This window comes from Amblyomma mixtum, chromosome 3, assembly GCF_055824585.1.
Source record: "Amblyomma mixtum isolate Tamu chromosome 3, ASM5582458v1, whole genome shotgun sequence".
NCBI lineage: Eukaryota > Metazoa > Arthropoda > Arachnida > Ixodida > Ixodidae > Amblyomma > Amblyomma mixtum.
In genome coordinates this window covers 18,454,604-18,467,747 of record NC_143014.1, presented here as the reverse complement: position 1 = coordinate 18,467,747, position 13,144 = coordinate 18,454,604, and the positions used below count along the sequence as shown (strand labels likewise).

Here is a 13,144-nt window from a genome sequence, read left to right as displayed (position 1 = left end):
TCTCTTTTGATCAGGGCTCCCAACTGTAGACTAATACGTTTATGATAACTTCCTAGGCTGTACTTCCCCTCTTCATCTATTTCCATTAGTGCGAGCTTGCCACATAGATGCCCTGCATGCAGCATTAGGCAGTAGTCAGTGGTCATCCTACCTTCCTACCCTTCCACTAGAATGGATGCCATTTCGTGTAAAGCCTGCTCTCTGCACTTCCCTGTTTATGTCTGCCACCTCAAAGCCTTTCTCCGCGCTTCCTTCTCTCTGTTTCAAGGGTCGCAACCTCTCCCTTCCTTCCTTGCACCTCCGGCACTGTGCACACCATGATCTGCACTTGCTGTGCTCTCGCCCTTGTACTGTCAACTCCCTCACCTAATCTTCCCACTACTTGTGTGGCATCACCATTCAGGACATCATTTATCCCCGACGCTACCACTACCAAATACCGCCTTGGTACATTCTTAGAAAGTGCACTTTTTGTCTCTCTCAGTACCGTGTCCATTGTTCTCCCTGAGAATACCCCGACTGCTACCCGCCATTATAGCTCTTTTGCAGCTCCTCATGTTTGAGTCACCAGCGATAAGCACAGGATACTCTCCCCCTCCCTCCTAACTTCCGGATTTTGCTGCCTGTTATCAGTGACTGAGACCTCATTCTTTGGGTTTAGCTTGTTCCCCGCCTCCCGACTTCCTAGCTGCCACCTGTGCATAGCTGTTCCTGCCTGGACATGCCTGACCTACTTGCTTATCGCTGTCCATGCCAGTGCAAGCCCCATTCACGTGGCTGGCGCTGGAATGTCCGCCATTGTGGCTTCTGTGTTGGTGTCAGCCATTTTTGCTTCCAGCTGACCAAGCTGTTCTTGAAGTTTGCGCTTCTCTGCCCACTCCACCTGTAGCTCTCTTTCTAGAGCGTCAGTTTGTAACATTAGGTTGGTGGTCAGCCCTGTCCAGGCGTGCACCTAATTCGGGGCATTTGCACCAGGACCTTCTCGCAGGGTTCGTTGCGGTCCTTGAAACCCTTGAAAAATGCGGAGGTACTTGAAAGTCCTTGAATATTACGCTCAGCTATGTTTAGCAGCTTCGGCTGAGCGTCTGGCCACACTTCAAAGCCGAAAGCCAATCCAATCCGATTGGTGTCGGTATTTGCGGCCGCTCGCTCGCTACACTCGCTCAGTCCGCTAAGCCTCTCTCTGTGGTGATCAGAGTATGTAGCGTGTTTCACAGGTTGTGAGGAAAGCTGAGTTTTCACTATGCCAGGGAAGTTCAGTTTTCAGCGGTCGTGGCTGCAACATGATGCGTATAAGCAATGGATTGCTTTGGACCCTTCAGACAAGCATCGTGCGAAGTGTATGATATGCGGTAAAGCCTTCGACGTTTCATTCATGGGAGAGTCGGCAGTCAAAGCCACATGAAAAGTGCAAAACACACAGCAAATGCAAAAACAGCTGTGCGAAATACAGTTGAATCCCGCCACAACGAAATCGGCGGGGCATACGAAAAATTTCACTGTCGCGGAATTTCGTTGTCGAGAAATTACAGACGAGTCGGCTGATCCCGGGCTGGCGTTCCATATGTCTCCTCGCCCAACGCCGCCTCTCCTCCTCCTCTTCTCTTCTCGCCCAAAGCCGCCTCTCCTCCTCCTCTTCTCGCCCAACGCCGCCTCTCCTCCTCCTCTTCTCTTCTCGCCCAACGCCGCCTCTCCTCCTCCTCTTCTCCGTTCCTTCTTTCACCACCTCCTCTACATGCATCCTCCCCCACATCGTTTCGAGAGCCGTCGGGCCTCATCGCATCTGCACCGCTGCGTGCTACCACGGCGCTCTCGCGGGCTTGCTGCCGCCGGCCTGGCGTTGCATAAGTCAATGCTCACGCGCGCTCCAACGAAACGTCTTGATACTGCTACTCGGGGTTCAACAGACCCCTGCGATGACAAAACGCCGGCTGTAAGCCGCCCTAGGCTAATATCGCAGTTGGCTGCGTCACCTTCTTGTGTTGAGCTGAAGTGCCCGACGCAAGTGCCTTGCCGATGTTTTCTTTGCTCTTCAGTATCGTTGATAACGAACTCGGCGAGATGCCAAAATCTGCGGCAATAATCGACTTCTTCCCGCTTTCTGCTTCGGCGATAATACGCGCTTTTTCTTCTAGCGAAAGAAATTTCCGCTTCTTCGCTGGCGGCGACATCCTAGGAATTCAGCAGAGCAGAGACGCGACGAGACCACGCTAAACGGTGCACACACAAAGGAAGAAATGGTGAAGCGGAGTGGGCTTCTTCCTGCACTCTCGCGTTTTCCTTTTTTTTTTTTTCTCCGACAGGACACGAAGCTCCGCCCACCGATGGCTCCGCCCACCGGTCCACACAGACTGCCTGAAACGCGCTCGGTGCCTAGCGGACGACGCGGCCACGGAGGACGCGGCCGAAGACGCTAGCAGATGGCGTGCGCTGGCGCATTTTACACGCGCTTTCGAGGAGCCCCTCTTCGCTTGGAGGCCGCGAACGCTTACCAGCCAACACCGCTAGCAAGTGATCATGACGCGCTTTCGTGCTTGACAGGAAACCGCGAGCACCATGACAGCGAGCTACATCAATCGAAGAAGCCCAGCAAAGAGCCAATGAGCGGGGCGTGACGTCACTTCAAAAATCACGTGGGCATCTGGAGAAAAAAAAAAAGCACACGAGGGTGTGCGCGAGGAGGATGTGCGATTGAGTGAGCGTACCCCCCCCCCCCCCAACGGTCTGCGATGCAAAAAAATTAACGGCGGGAACGGGAAAGTCGCTCTTCAGCACTCAACTTCTGAAGAAAGACAAGACGGAGGGGCCACTCACCCGCGAAAATTCGCAAAAAAAATTCGTAGAAGCGAACACGTGCTCGCAAAGTACTTCGTTTTTGAGGAAATTTTAATACATTAAGTCCTATGGGGGTTTCACGGGGAATGCAAATTACTTCGTTGAAGCGGCGTTCGTTGTACCGGGATTCAACTGTAGTTCTATTCGGAGCTATGTGATGGCCGACACCAGTGAGCGAACGGAGAGCGCCGTTGCCTTGCCTTCAACTTCATCGGACTTACGCCACGCCTGCAGAACGAACGAGCTTGTCACCGATGCCGAGGTATTATGGACTATGAAAGTGGCAACTTGCCACTACTCGTACAGTTCGGGGTGAACTGTTTCAAAAAATGTTTCCGGACAGCGAAATTGCGAAAGCCTTCTCTTGCAGCAGAAAGAAATGTGCGTACGTCCTGTGTCACGGCCTGCCGCCATATTTTCTGTCGTGGCTGCAGCGGGAAATTGAACAGTGCAGCTGTTGTGGTGTCCTTTTCGATGAGTCGCTAAACGACTGCCTGCAGCGAAAGCAGATGGACATCCACATCCGATGCTGGGAGGCTGTTTCTGAGCATGTGTCTACCAGGCATTACACATCTGTTTTCATGGGGCAGTGTACAGCTGAAGACATCCAAGAAAAGCTTTTGGGTGCCCTGGAGTGTTTTCCACTCGAAAAAATGGTTCACCTGTTCATGGATGGTCCTAATGTAAATTTAAAGTGTATGAAAAATTTCCAGTCTCACCTGCTAGACAACCATCAAGTTCAATGTCTGTAGGTGGGGACTTGTGGACTTCATACACTGCATAATGCCTACAGGGCTGTTGCTGCCAGTAAGTGGGGTCTGGATAACCTCCTTTCAAGCCTCAGTTCCCTGTTCCACGATGCACCTGCACGGAGGGACGACTTTGCATCTGTTACTGGCCAGGCGACATAGCTTCTCAGCTTTGTGTCGCATCGTTGGGTTGAGAATGTACCTGTTACTGAACGTGCTATTATTTTGTGGCCAGATTTAACCAAGTATGTGCAGCATGCGAAAATGAAACAAGTAAGTTTGCCTAAGTGTGCGGCATTCCAACATGTTTCAGATGCCTGCCGTGATCCGCTGACACCAGCAAAGCTTCAGTTTGCTCTTGGAATTGCAATGATATTCAGCCTGTTTTTGACTGAATACCAAGTTGACCAGCCGCTGATGTTCTTTTTAGCAAAGGACCTTGAAAATGTTGTTAGGAAGCTAATGACAAGGTTTGTGAAGTGTTGTGTGCTATCAGCATCTGGTGGAATTATGAGCCTCTTGAAGATTGATATTGAGGACACAAAAAATCGTGCTCCCCTTGAAAAAAATGGATATTGGTCACTCAGCAGAGCGAGTACTGAAGGCTGCCAAATTGAGTGCGAAGGATCTGTTTACGTTTAAAATGGAGTGTAAACAGTTTCTAATCAGTGCAACACAGAAAATCTTAGATGAGAGCCCACTAAGATACCCCCTTGTTAGAGGCCTCTCTTCTCTAGATCCCTGCCAAATGTCCTCAAAGCCTGACGAGTGCCTTGCAGGCTTTAGGAAAGTTTTGGATGCTCTCAAACAGGTTGAGCGAGCATAAACGCGCCACAGTGCTTGCTGATTAGCTGCTGCAGGAAGAAAAACACATTCCAACAGGTTGGACACCGTGCTTCATGCTCAAACCTCTGGGCAGTAGTAAAAGTGCTCCTCATCTTGAGCCATGGGCAGGCTACTGTTGAGAGGGGATTTGGCGTTAATGGCCCAGATATTCCAGAGAATTGTGTGTGACACTGTAAAGAAGGCTGGCGGAAGTCTGATTCATCCGCATGGCACCGTTCCTGGAGGAAGAAAAGAAACATGGAGCTCGGCAGTCAAAGAGAAGCCGTATTAAAGGTGAAGTTGAGTGCAGTAGACAGAGGAAGAGGAAACTTGAAAGAACAATTGCCGACTTGATGACATCTGCTGACGGACTGCAGAAGAGAAGATGCAGGAGCTGCAAGCTATTGACCGCGAAATAGCAGAAAACCTTCATGAGCTTTGTTAATGTATTTGTTCAACAGCCTGTAACTGAATGCAGTTTATTACTAGCAGCAAGTGTCGTTGCTTGTATTTCATTACCGAACGAGAGCTGAAAAAGTGCTATGGAACCGTAGTGTGTGAATTCTAGTCTTTTTCAATGCCTTATTTCCTTTTTTCTTTCCAATAAACATCGGGGATCATGTTGTCACTTGAAGTCCTTGAAAACCCTTGAATTTTTCCACTAAAACTGCTACGAACCCTGTTCTTGTGAATAAGGTGGTGAAACAGACATTTTATGAACTGTCGGCATACTCATATTGTATGAGTAGTACCTCTTCAAAAAAATTTTATCGCTCCCGGAAAAGGAACTGCACCAAAGAAAGCTTTGCCCAGCCTGACTGTTACCACTTTCTTGGTTTCCTGATCATCCACTCTCTTGTAGATACTGACTCAATTGCTGCAATGTCTGTCTTTGTTATTGCTAGGACCCTTGATAAAATGATAGGCAAAAACTACAATGCAAAAAAAAAAAACTCATCTATGACCTTCTTGTCGAAGTGTCACAGAAAGATCACTCAGACATGCGTTACTCAAGCAAAAACAGTTCGCTCACCTCTTGGCATCCATCACCCCCCCCCCCCCCCCCCCCCCAGCACAGTACAAGTTGTTGTATTTGAACACGATCTGCTCCGTGAAACAGAGTCTGACCTTTATTCATTATTACAGCGCAACGACGGCACAGAACAAGAGGGGGACACAACAGCACTGCTGTGTTCAGCGCTGTTGTGTCCCCCTCTTGTTCTGTGCCGTCGTTGCGCTTTAATAATGAATGTAGGTAACCAACTAGCCCAAAATGTTGTATTATAGAGTCTGACCTCCTTGAAGGTTTCAGAGATCAAGGTGTCATTGCCCTTTGCCGTATCAGCATAAGGCGGAACGATGAAGGGGTGGTGGCGCCCCATATCGTCTTGACATTTGAACGGTCCAGTCTACCAGATGCTGTAAAAGCAGAATTCATTCACTGTAAAGTCCATCCCTATGTCCTAAACATGAGAAGATGTTTCAGCTGTCAAAATTATGGACATGGATCCAAAACGTGCCATCAAAAACTCGGAAGTGTGGTGCCCATGAGCACCCACCTGATAACTGCAGTGCCACTCAAGCAGAATGTCCCAACTGTCACAGGCCACGCACCGCATACTCGCGAACATGTCAGTTTTCAGAACGAGAAAAAAATAATCCAAATGAAAGTAACAGAAAACATCACATTTTCAGATAACCGGAAGAAGCTCGCGCTTCTCTCCAGAAGATCCTACACGGACTCAGTGGGTCCAGGCAGAGTCTCGTCACGGTGGGCATGCAATACAGCATCGCCAATGCGTGCCCATCTCAGCCCCCCAGCAACATTCCATGTCCCAGTGGTCAACTTTTCACCAGTCTCTTTGAAAACAGAGACAACTGAGTGGGAGTCTCTCCCTCTTGACAAATCCTCATCTGCTTCCTAGCTCCACCGGAAGCAGTGGAGGTGACTCGGGGATTCTCAGCGTCCGCTGAGGGAGTCCCTCAAACAGACACGCAGTTTTCTGGACCACCTTATACCAAAAAGGCAGCTGCCAGTCAAGCCGCCTGACAAAGGCGGCGATATCTGAATAACTCCCACTAGTCTTCGCTTCGTCACGAAGAACTATGGCTGTCGCGAACATGATCCCCTGGAACTGCTGAGGGCTACTTAAGAACCTGGATGACATAAATGAAATGCTCACACAACATCAGTCAAATATACTTTGTCTGCAGGAAATGCACAAAGTGAAAATGAGTGGTGAGAGTATTTGAGTAAAGCTTCGTTGCCTTGAAATTTCACCTCTCAGAGTATCGGTTTGCGCGAAATTTTCTGTAGATTTCAGCCGCTCCCCCGGCACCGTGCATTTATATTATCCTTTACCTCGAAATATTTTCTCAACAAACTGCAGATGTCTTGAAATCTTGACTGTGTGGGGACTCGCCCTGCTCCATCCCCTTTGGTTTGTTTCTTCCCGATGTCCTGTCTAGTTACTCTAGCAAACAAGGGAGAGCACCGGCTTCACAACACGAGCGCCACGACTGGTGTGATTGCTGCGCACGTGAGGTGATAGGCTCTCGAAGCATCGCCATGTGGCGCTGCTGCGCCTGATGCTCAGCGCCCTCTGTGGAAGAAAAGTAAAAACTGGGACGTTGACTGCTGCGCGCGCTGCTTGCGCCACGCTTTCTTGCACGCGCTGTGTATCACCTTGACGGTGCGGGCAGGGCAGTTTTTTCTTATTTCTTTTTTTAAGCCCAAACTAATATCTGTGTATCACCTGCATTGCGGCTTCGAGAAGATCGTTCATATTGACAAGCACTTCCGCAAAGCAAACCTAATTAAAGGGGAGAGGCTGATTAGTCGCACTGGAGCAGGTAGTCGATGACGAGGAGGCCCATTTGACTGCAAAATGCGTTTTTGAAGTCGGTGATTATGGCGTGTACAATGTGTAAATAGAGGTAATTCCTCTGTTGTATATGTATGTTGAAATATGCAAAGTGCTATCTGCCCTGTGAAATAAAGTGACGCACTCATTGATCGTAGTTGTCTGTATTGCATGCGATATATATGGTGATTCACTCTTGCGGGGAACACGTGAATGTGAGGCGAATGATGGTGCAGCACGTCTGCAAAGCTCTGGATTGCGCTGTTTCCTTGCGCGATTTCAATCGAACACGGGCGTTCGGTGGCCTATGGGACGGTAGCGAAAGAGTTGAGGGTATGACGTGATAGCTAATGGGTTAATACCACTCTATATGTATCTCTGCTTAACATTCGTAGGTCCCTGGAAGTCTAGATACCACTCCTGGTGCAATGGTGTGTCACTGCCCTGGGATGGCAGGTGCTGCCACTGGTGGAATTAGTGTGATCTGGGTTGCTCTACCCGAGCAACCTCATGCAACAAATAATTAATATACTGCCACCTGCCAGGTTGAATGAGGACGGCATCTTTTATGGGTACCATCTAGTGCTAACGCACACACGAGAGAGATGCGGGTTTTCGGTCAGTGGAGCAATCGAGGCTTACACATCAAAAATATGTTTCTACATGGCCAAGCATGCTAGTTGACTGGAAAGCCTCTTAAAGTGCTCGGCTACTGAGCCAGAGTGCCCGGTTTCGAACCCAACCTCGGCAGCCACGTTTCCCAAGTAGTCCCCAAGTAGTCGAAATTATTCCAGAGCCCTCCTCTGCGGCACCTCTTTCTTCCTTCTTTCACTTCCTCCTTTAATTCTTCCTTGCGGCTCTGTTCGGGTGTCCACCAAGATGCGCTATACAGTTACTGCGCCATTTCCTTTCCTCAAAACCTGTTTTCATTTTCCCCCTGCTGTTGTCAGGACAGCGAGTTTCCATATTAACGAGGCGCAAATGTATTAAAGGGGCTGCGAAACACTGCTTGGGGGGATACCGGCTATACTTCGGGTGGATTCTTTGTCACACAGATGCGGACTTAAAAGAATTACAGGAATCGATGCACAGGAACGGGAGTTATTCAATGAAGAAATTTCAAAATACAAGGAAACAAAATGCTGCCCTCAACTCGATTTTGGCTGGGCTTCTCTCTGTTTCGCTCTCCCAATGACGGCACCTGGTGCAACCAATCAAAACAGCCTGCCAGAGCACGTCGCGGAAGTTTGCACTCCATGGTTGCCTGCTCTCTGTAACTCGTTCTTGCTGAGACTGGCAGCGTCGTTTCCATGCCAGAGCCCCTGGTAGTGTATTTTTATTTTACTTGCTTTGCAGGGAACACCGACAGGTCACAAAATGTGCGTCTATGTATTCACACAATTTGCAGTATATTTACTGTTTGTTCAATAATAAAGCTCGCTCCAGGTGATGTCATATCCGCTGCTAAAGCCCGCCACTGTGTGGAGACACCATCAGAATCATGAATTTGTTTTTGGGATGACATTAAAATATTAAAAAACTGAATATACGCGGTATTACCAACGCTAATAGCACCACTGTTACTCACTGTATGCAATCAACAGGCAAAACAGTCAACTAAGATTGTGTTTCTGGGCCCCTTTAAGAGAGTTTCATCTCCATAAAAATTGTCCATATTAAGGGGAGATGTGGGTCCTGAAAAGGCGGGTGTTATGACGTCTAGTCGCAGCTTCTGCAGTCGACTGCCAGGTGCAATGATAAGTATTATTATTAAAGATATCGTAATGAAATTAGGTCTGTAGTTGTGTTTCTTCTACCTGTTTTCAAAAATATAGCTGTCTCAGTTAGCTCCCAAATTATAAGAAAATAATTGAAGCCTAAGTAGTTAAATTTTTATGGGTCACTATTACACTTTCTTTCTACATTTTTTTGGGTTTCGATTGAAATGAGGCTGTAGCCAAAGACCTGCCATCTGGAGCTATGCTAATGTATTGTTGAAGTGCATCATCATATTAATGTTTAATTTTGTCCAGGCACCATAAATATGAAGTAGTTAAGTGATATTATGGTGCACAGAATTGAAATATTTGACGCAGCCGACCAAAAACAGCATAGCTCCACAGTTTAGTTCTTTCTGAATTCAACAGTATAAGATCAATTGAATTGCCATGAAAACATAATAAAAACTTTCTTAAAGCTAGTCATGTTGACAAAAAAAAATCGGAAAATCTCATTTTCAAGCGCGTACGCCAGCCATTCGGAGGTTGTTGTCAAAGCCTAAAAAAACTGCGGAATGTGGACATTCCAAAAATATTTCACAGTACTGAATAATGCCAGGTAGCGAGGAAGGGGCCCAGCTTTCAAACAAAACCAAGATGGCGGCCATTGGGGACGTGGTCATGGGAAGCGACGGGCATGAATTCCTGCTGCGTTTTGCTCCGAAATCACCATATCAAGTGTTCGTAGACGCGAAATATATAGGCATTGTAAGGGAAGACTTCTCGTAAGACGTTTATTCTAGCCCTCTGCCAGAGACGTGTTCCAGGCGAACAGCCCCAAGCGATGACGATGGGAATTCACAGGTGAAAGAGAATGAAGTCGCAGCCAGAGAGGCGATGACGACGAATTGCTCACACTGGCTACCCGCACGGGCCGAAGCGGCCAGCCTGGCCGCGATTAGTCCGATGCAGAGCGCCGAATGAAAGGCTAGAGGCGAGAAGCGTGTACAATTTCATTTCCGCGGTAACGGCGGTCCAGACGAGGATCAACAGGAGTGACGCGGTAATTAACTGGGGAAGTTTGGTTGAGCACGAAGTAGGGACCAATGAAACGGGACTGGAACTTGTCGCAAAGACCAGGCGTCCGCAGAGGGGTAGAAAGCAGGACCTTGTCTCCAGGGTTGAACAAAACAACGCGGTGCTTCCGTGTTCAGTCGAGCAAGGTGGCGGCACTGGGCCAAGCAGGAGAGGAACTGGTCGGGGACAGACAGTGAGGAGTTGACAGGCGTCGAGAAGGGTAGTGGGAAAACGGCCATAAACGAGGAAAAACGGGAAGTAACCAGTGGTTCGTTGCAACGCGGAATTGTAGGCAAAAGTGACAAAGGGAAGGACTGCGTCCCAATTCCAGTGGTCAGGTTCAACGTACATAGCAATCATAGCAATATTTTTGTATTTGGTGGTCGAATTTAGACCTTGAAACTTTTAAGTTTACAGGAACTTGGCAGTGTATTGATCCTGATTATGCCACTTTTCCAAAATGAAAATTTTCACATATTTTTATCGTTTCAAGTCCTGCGTCTGTCCTTAATGGGGGTCATATCAATGAGCCACGACTGCGTTCGGCTTTAGAGTGGAAACTTCGAAACCCTGTAACTCAAGGTCTAGGGTCATAATTTTACCCTTATTGCATTCCTTGATGTCACGAAAAGGCAATGGTGTGCTTTTTATTTAACAAGTTTCTGGAAGCAAAATTGCATAACACCTCATAGCAAAAAGTTGCGCAGCATATTGCTTAAGTGCATAAGCACTAGTTTTACATGCAATTCTGTCAGCAAGTTTGGAAAGGTGCTCCGTTCGTAAAATTGAGCACTCTGCTGTGAGCACAGCTTGGTTGGACATTCATTTTACCCCTCATACTCCTGAATGGCATTGCAGCTGTGCATAGCTCTCAACAGTGCGGTCCCTGCGCTGGCATAATTAATTTCTTCAGCGGGACCAGGCTGATGTAAACTGGGAGTGGCGAGTCCAGGGCCCTCCCCCACAAATTGCACTTGAATGCATAAGATTGTCTGTGAAGCAGGATGCATTCCACAGTGGCTGCATTTGAGACGTGCTTTCCCCTTTGCAGGAGTGTGGGTATGCAGATGGCCTGGCAGGGCCTGCCTGGCCAGCCGCAGGTGGCTGCCGCACAGACACCCATGGCGCAGGGCTTGCAGCAGCCCGGCATGATCGGCGCCTACCCTATGCAACAGTACCAGGCCCAGTAGAGAGGGAGGACCCACCACTCGCACCCACCGCTCCTGCACAATGGCCGAGGACCACGCCCCCCCCATCCACACCTCACAGCCGCGTGGCACGCCTCTCTGCCGGTCGGCCCTTGTTGTGTGCGTGATGATGATGCTGCTGCTGCTGCTGCCACTGCTGCGTGTGATTTTTCGTCTACTGTTGCACTTGGAATTTCTTTTATCATTTTCCTGTTGCGTGTTAAGCTGTGACACCAGCCCAGCAGTCTGTTCCCATGTTTTCTCTTCGTTTTTTTTCCCCCATGGAAAAAAAACCTTCCATTTTCATGTGGTCGGCAGGAAGATGGTGACAGCAGGGGAGGGGGACTTATACATATATATATATATATATACATAAATAAAAGAGGACACACGCTATACATACACCCTATATACATATATATATAAATATATATATATATGGAAAACCAGGCAGAAGAGGGCATGAAAAATGCTGCTGCTCCCTTGTCCCCTACCCCCTCGTCTCCTGTAGCAGCGTAGTAAATGCGAGTCATGTGTGAATGAGTATAGAAAAGCATGTCTGAAATTGTAGTTTCGAAGAGCGTGGCAGGTTAGCATGCTACTTCAACATATTTTGTTAAGTTTGAGTCGCCGGAGAAATAGGGCAGTTGCATATGTCGGCCTTGTGTGCGTGCATGTGTGTGTGTGTGTGCGCGCGCACGCTCGCTCGCTCGCTCGCTCTGGTTGGGAGGGGTTGAGACGTCGGGGCCTCTCCTAGCAGGTGGCCCCAACCGATTTGTCCAGAACACCTTTTGTGCCGGCGCCGTTTTGTATTTTTTTTTTTCGGCAACGTGCGCGCGGAAATAAAATCGCGAGGGTGGAGAAAAGGCCGCAGGAGAGTCCATTACTTTGCTTGTAGTGAGTGTGCCTGTTGAACTGCTGTGGCCCTGCTGCTCAAATTCATGTACGGAGTGCGCCTAGAGAAGGCAGTGTTATTAAATAAAACGAGCCGAAAGGGGGAGGCCCCCCCAGGCTGCTGCCGCCGCAGGGCGGAAGGCTGGCAGGTGCATGGGCGGGATGGTGGTCGCCCCGTAACTGGTCTTGAGTGTTTGGGATGTTGGTCGCGCCTCTCCGAACAAGGCTGAGCCCCCTTGTGACCTGTACATAGTAACTGTAGACGCCTGTCACCATGGTGCTGCCGCTGGACTCTTCCCCCCTCCCCCCCCCCCCCCCCCGCCCCTGTACGGCTAGTGCTGTTCTGCTTGTACAGTGACTCTCTTTGCCCGCCCGTGTAGCGTAGAGAGAGCCCGCCGAGCGCGCACTCCGTAGGCGGCCCCCTCCCGCTGGCTACTGACGGGATGCTCGGGGGGGGGGGGGGGTGGGGGGGGGAGGGGGGTCCCGGGTGGCCGTTGCGCGCGTCGGGCTTTGCAGTGCGTCTACGAGGTTGCGCCGGAAAAAAAAAATGAAAATAAAGGAGCCATATGAGCTAGATTTCTAGAAAGGACTCTTGTCTCCCTCGCTGCGCGTGCCATGACGCACACTGTTGTCATGGCTCTTGCCGCGGTGTGGCTTTTTACAGTGTACAACCGTCACTAATTGGCCCGTGTCATGTCATGCTTCGGAAGTCTGCTACTGTTCAGTTTGTGTCACCTGTGGGAATTCTATGCTGTTACCTCCCACTCTGCAATCTGGGTCGAACATTGCCCAGCTGCAACATTGTGCCATAATGATAACAGGGCAACTGGTCTTGGCAAGGCGCTTTTGCGCGGGCGGCAGACTGTAGTCTATTCCCAGCCCGATTTCATGCGATTTTTGTATTTCCCGGTCTTGCTCATTGGCTGAAGGGAAGCCTAGGGTATAGCGTCGCTCCAGTCAGTGGGGAAGGGCAGGAAATGGAATCGCCTGTTTCA

The 13,144-nt window shown here is 49.2% G+C and overlaps 1 protein-coding gene and 1 pseudogene across 4 annotated transcripts in view; both read left to right on the top strand.

Annotated features, from left to right (window-relative positions):
* The window catches only part of Rox8 (TIA1 cytotoxic granule associated RNA binding protein Rox8), a 142,258-nt gene extending 129,533 nt beyond the window's left edge, over positions 1 to 12,725 (top strand). For all 4 annotated transcript variants that reach the window (XM_089578291.1, XM_089578290.1, XM_089578289.1 and 1 more), the window contains one exon: positions 11,120 to 12,725. In XM_089578291.1, coding sequence (XP_089434417.1) covers positions 11,120 to 11,258 — 139 coding nt within the window. In that variant the 3' untranslated portion in view covers positions 11,259 to 12,725. The remainder of the gene's footprint in view (positions 1 to 11,119) is intronic.
* Positions 1,565 to 5,561, top strand: LOC149349373 (uncharacterized; annotated as a pseudogene).
* Positions 12,726 to 13,144: the final 419 nt, after the last annotated feature.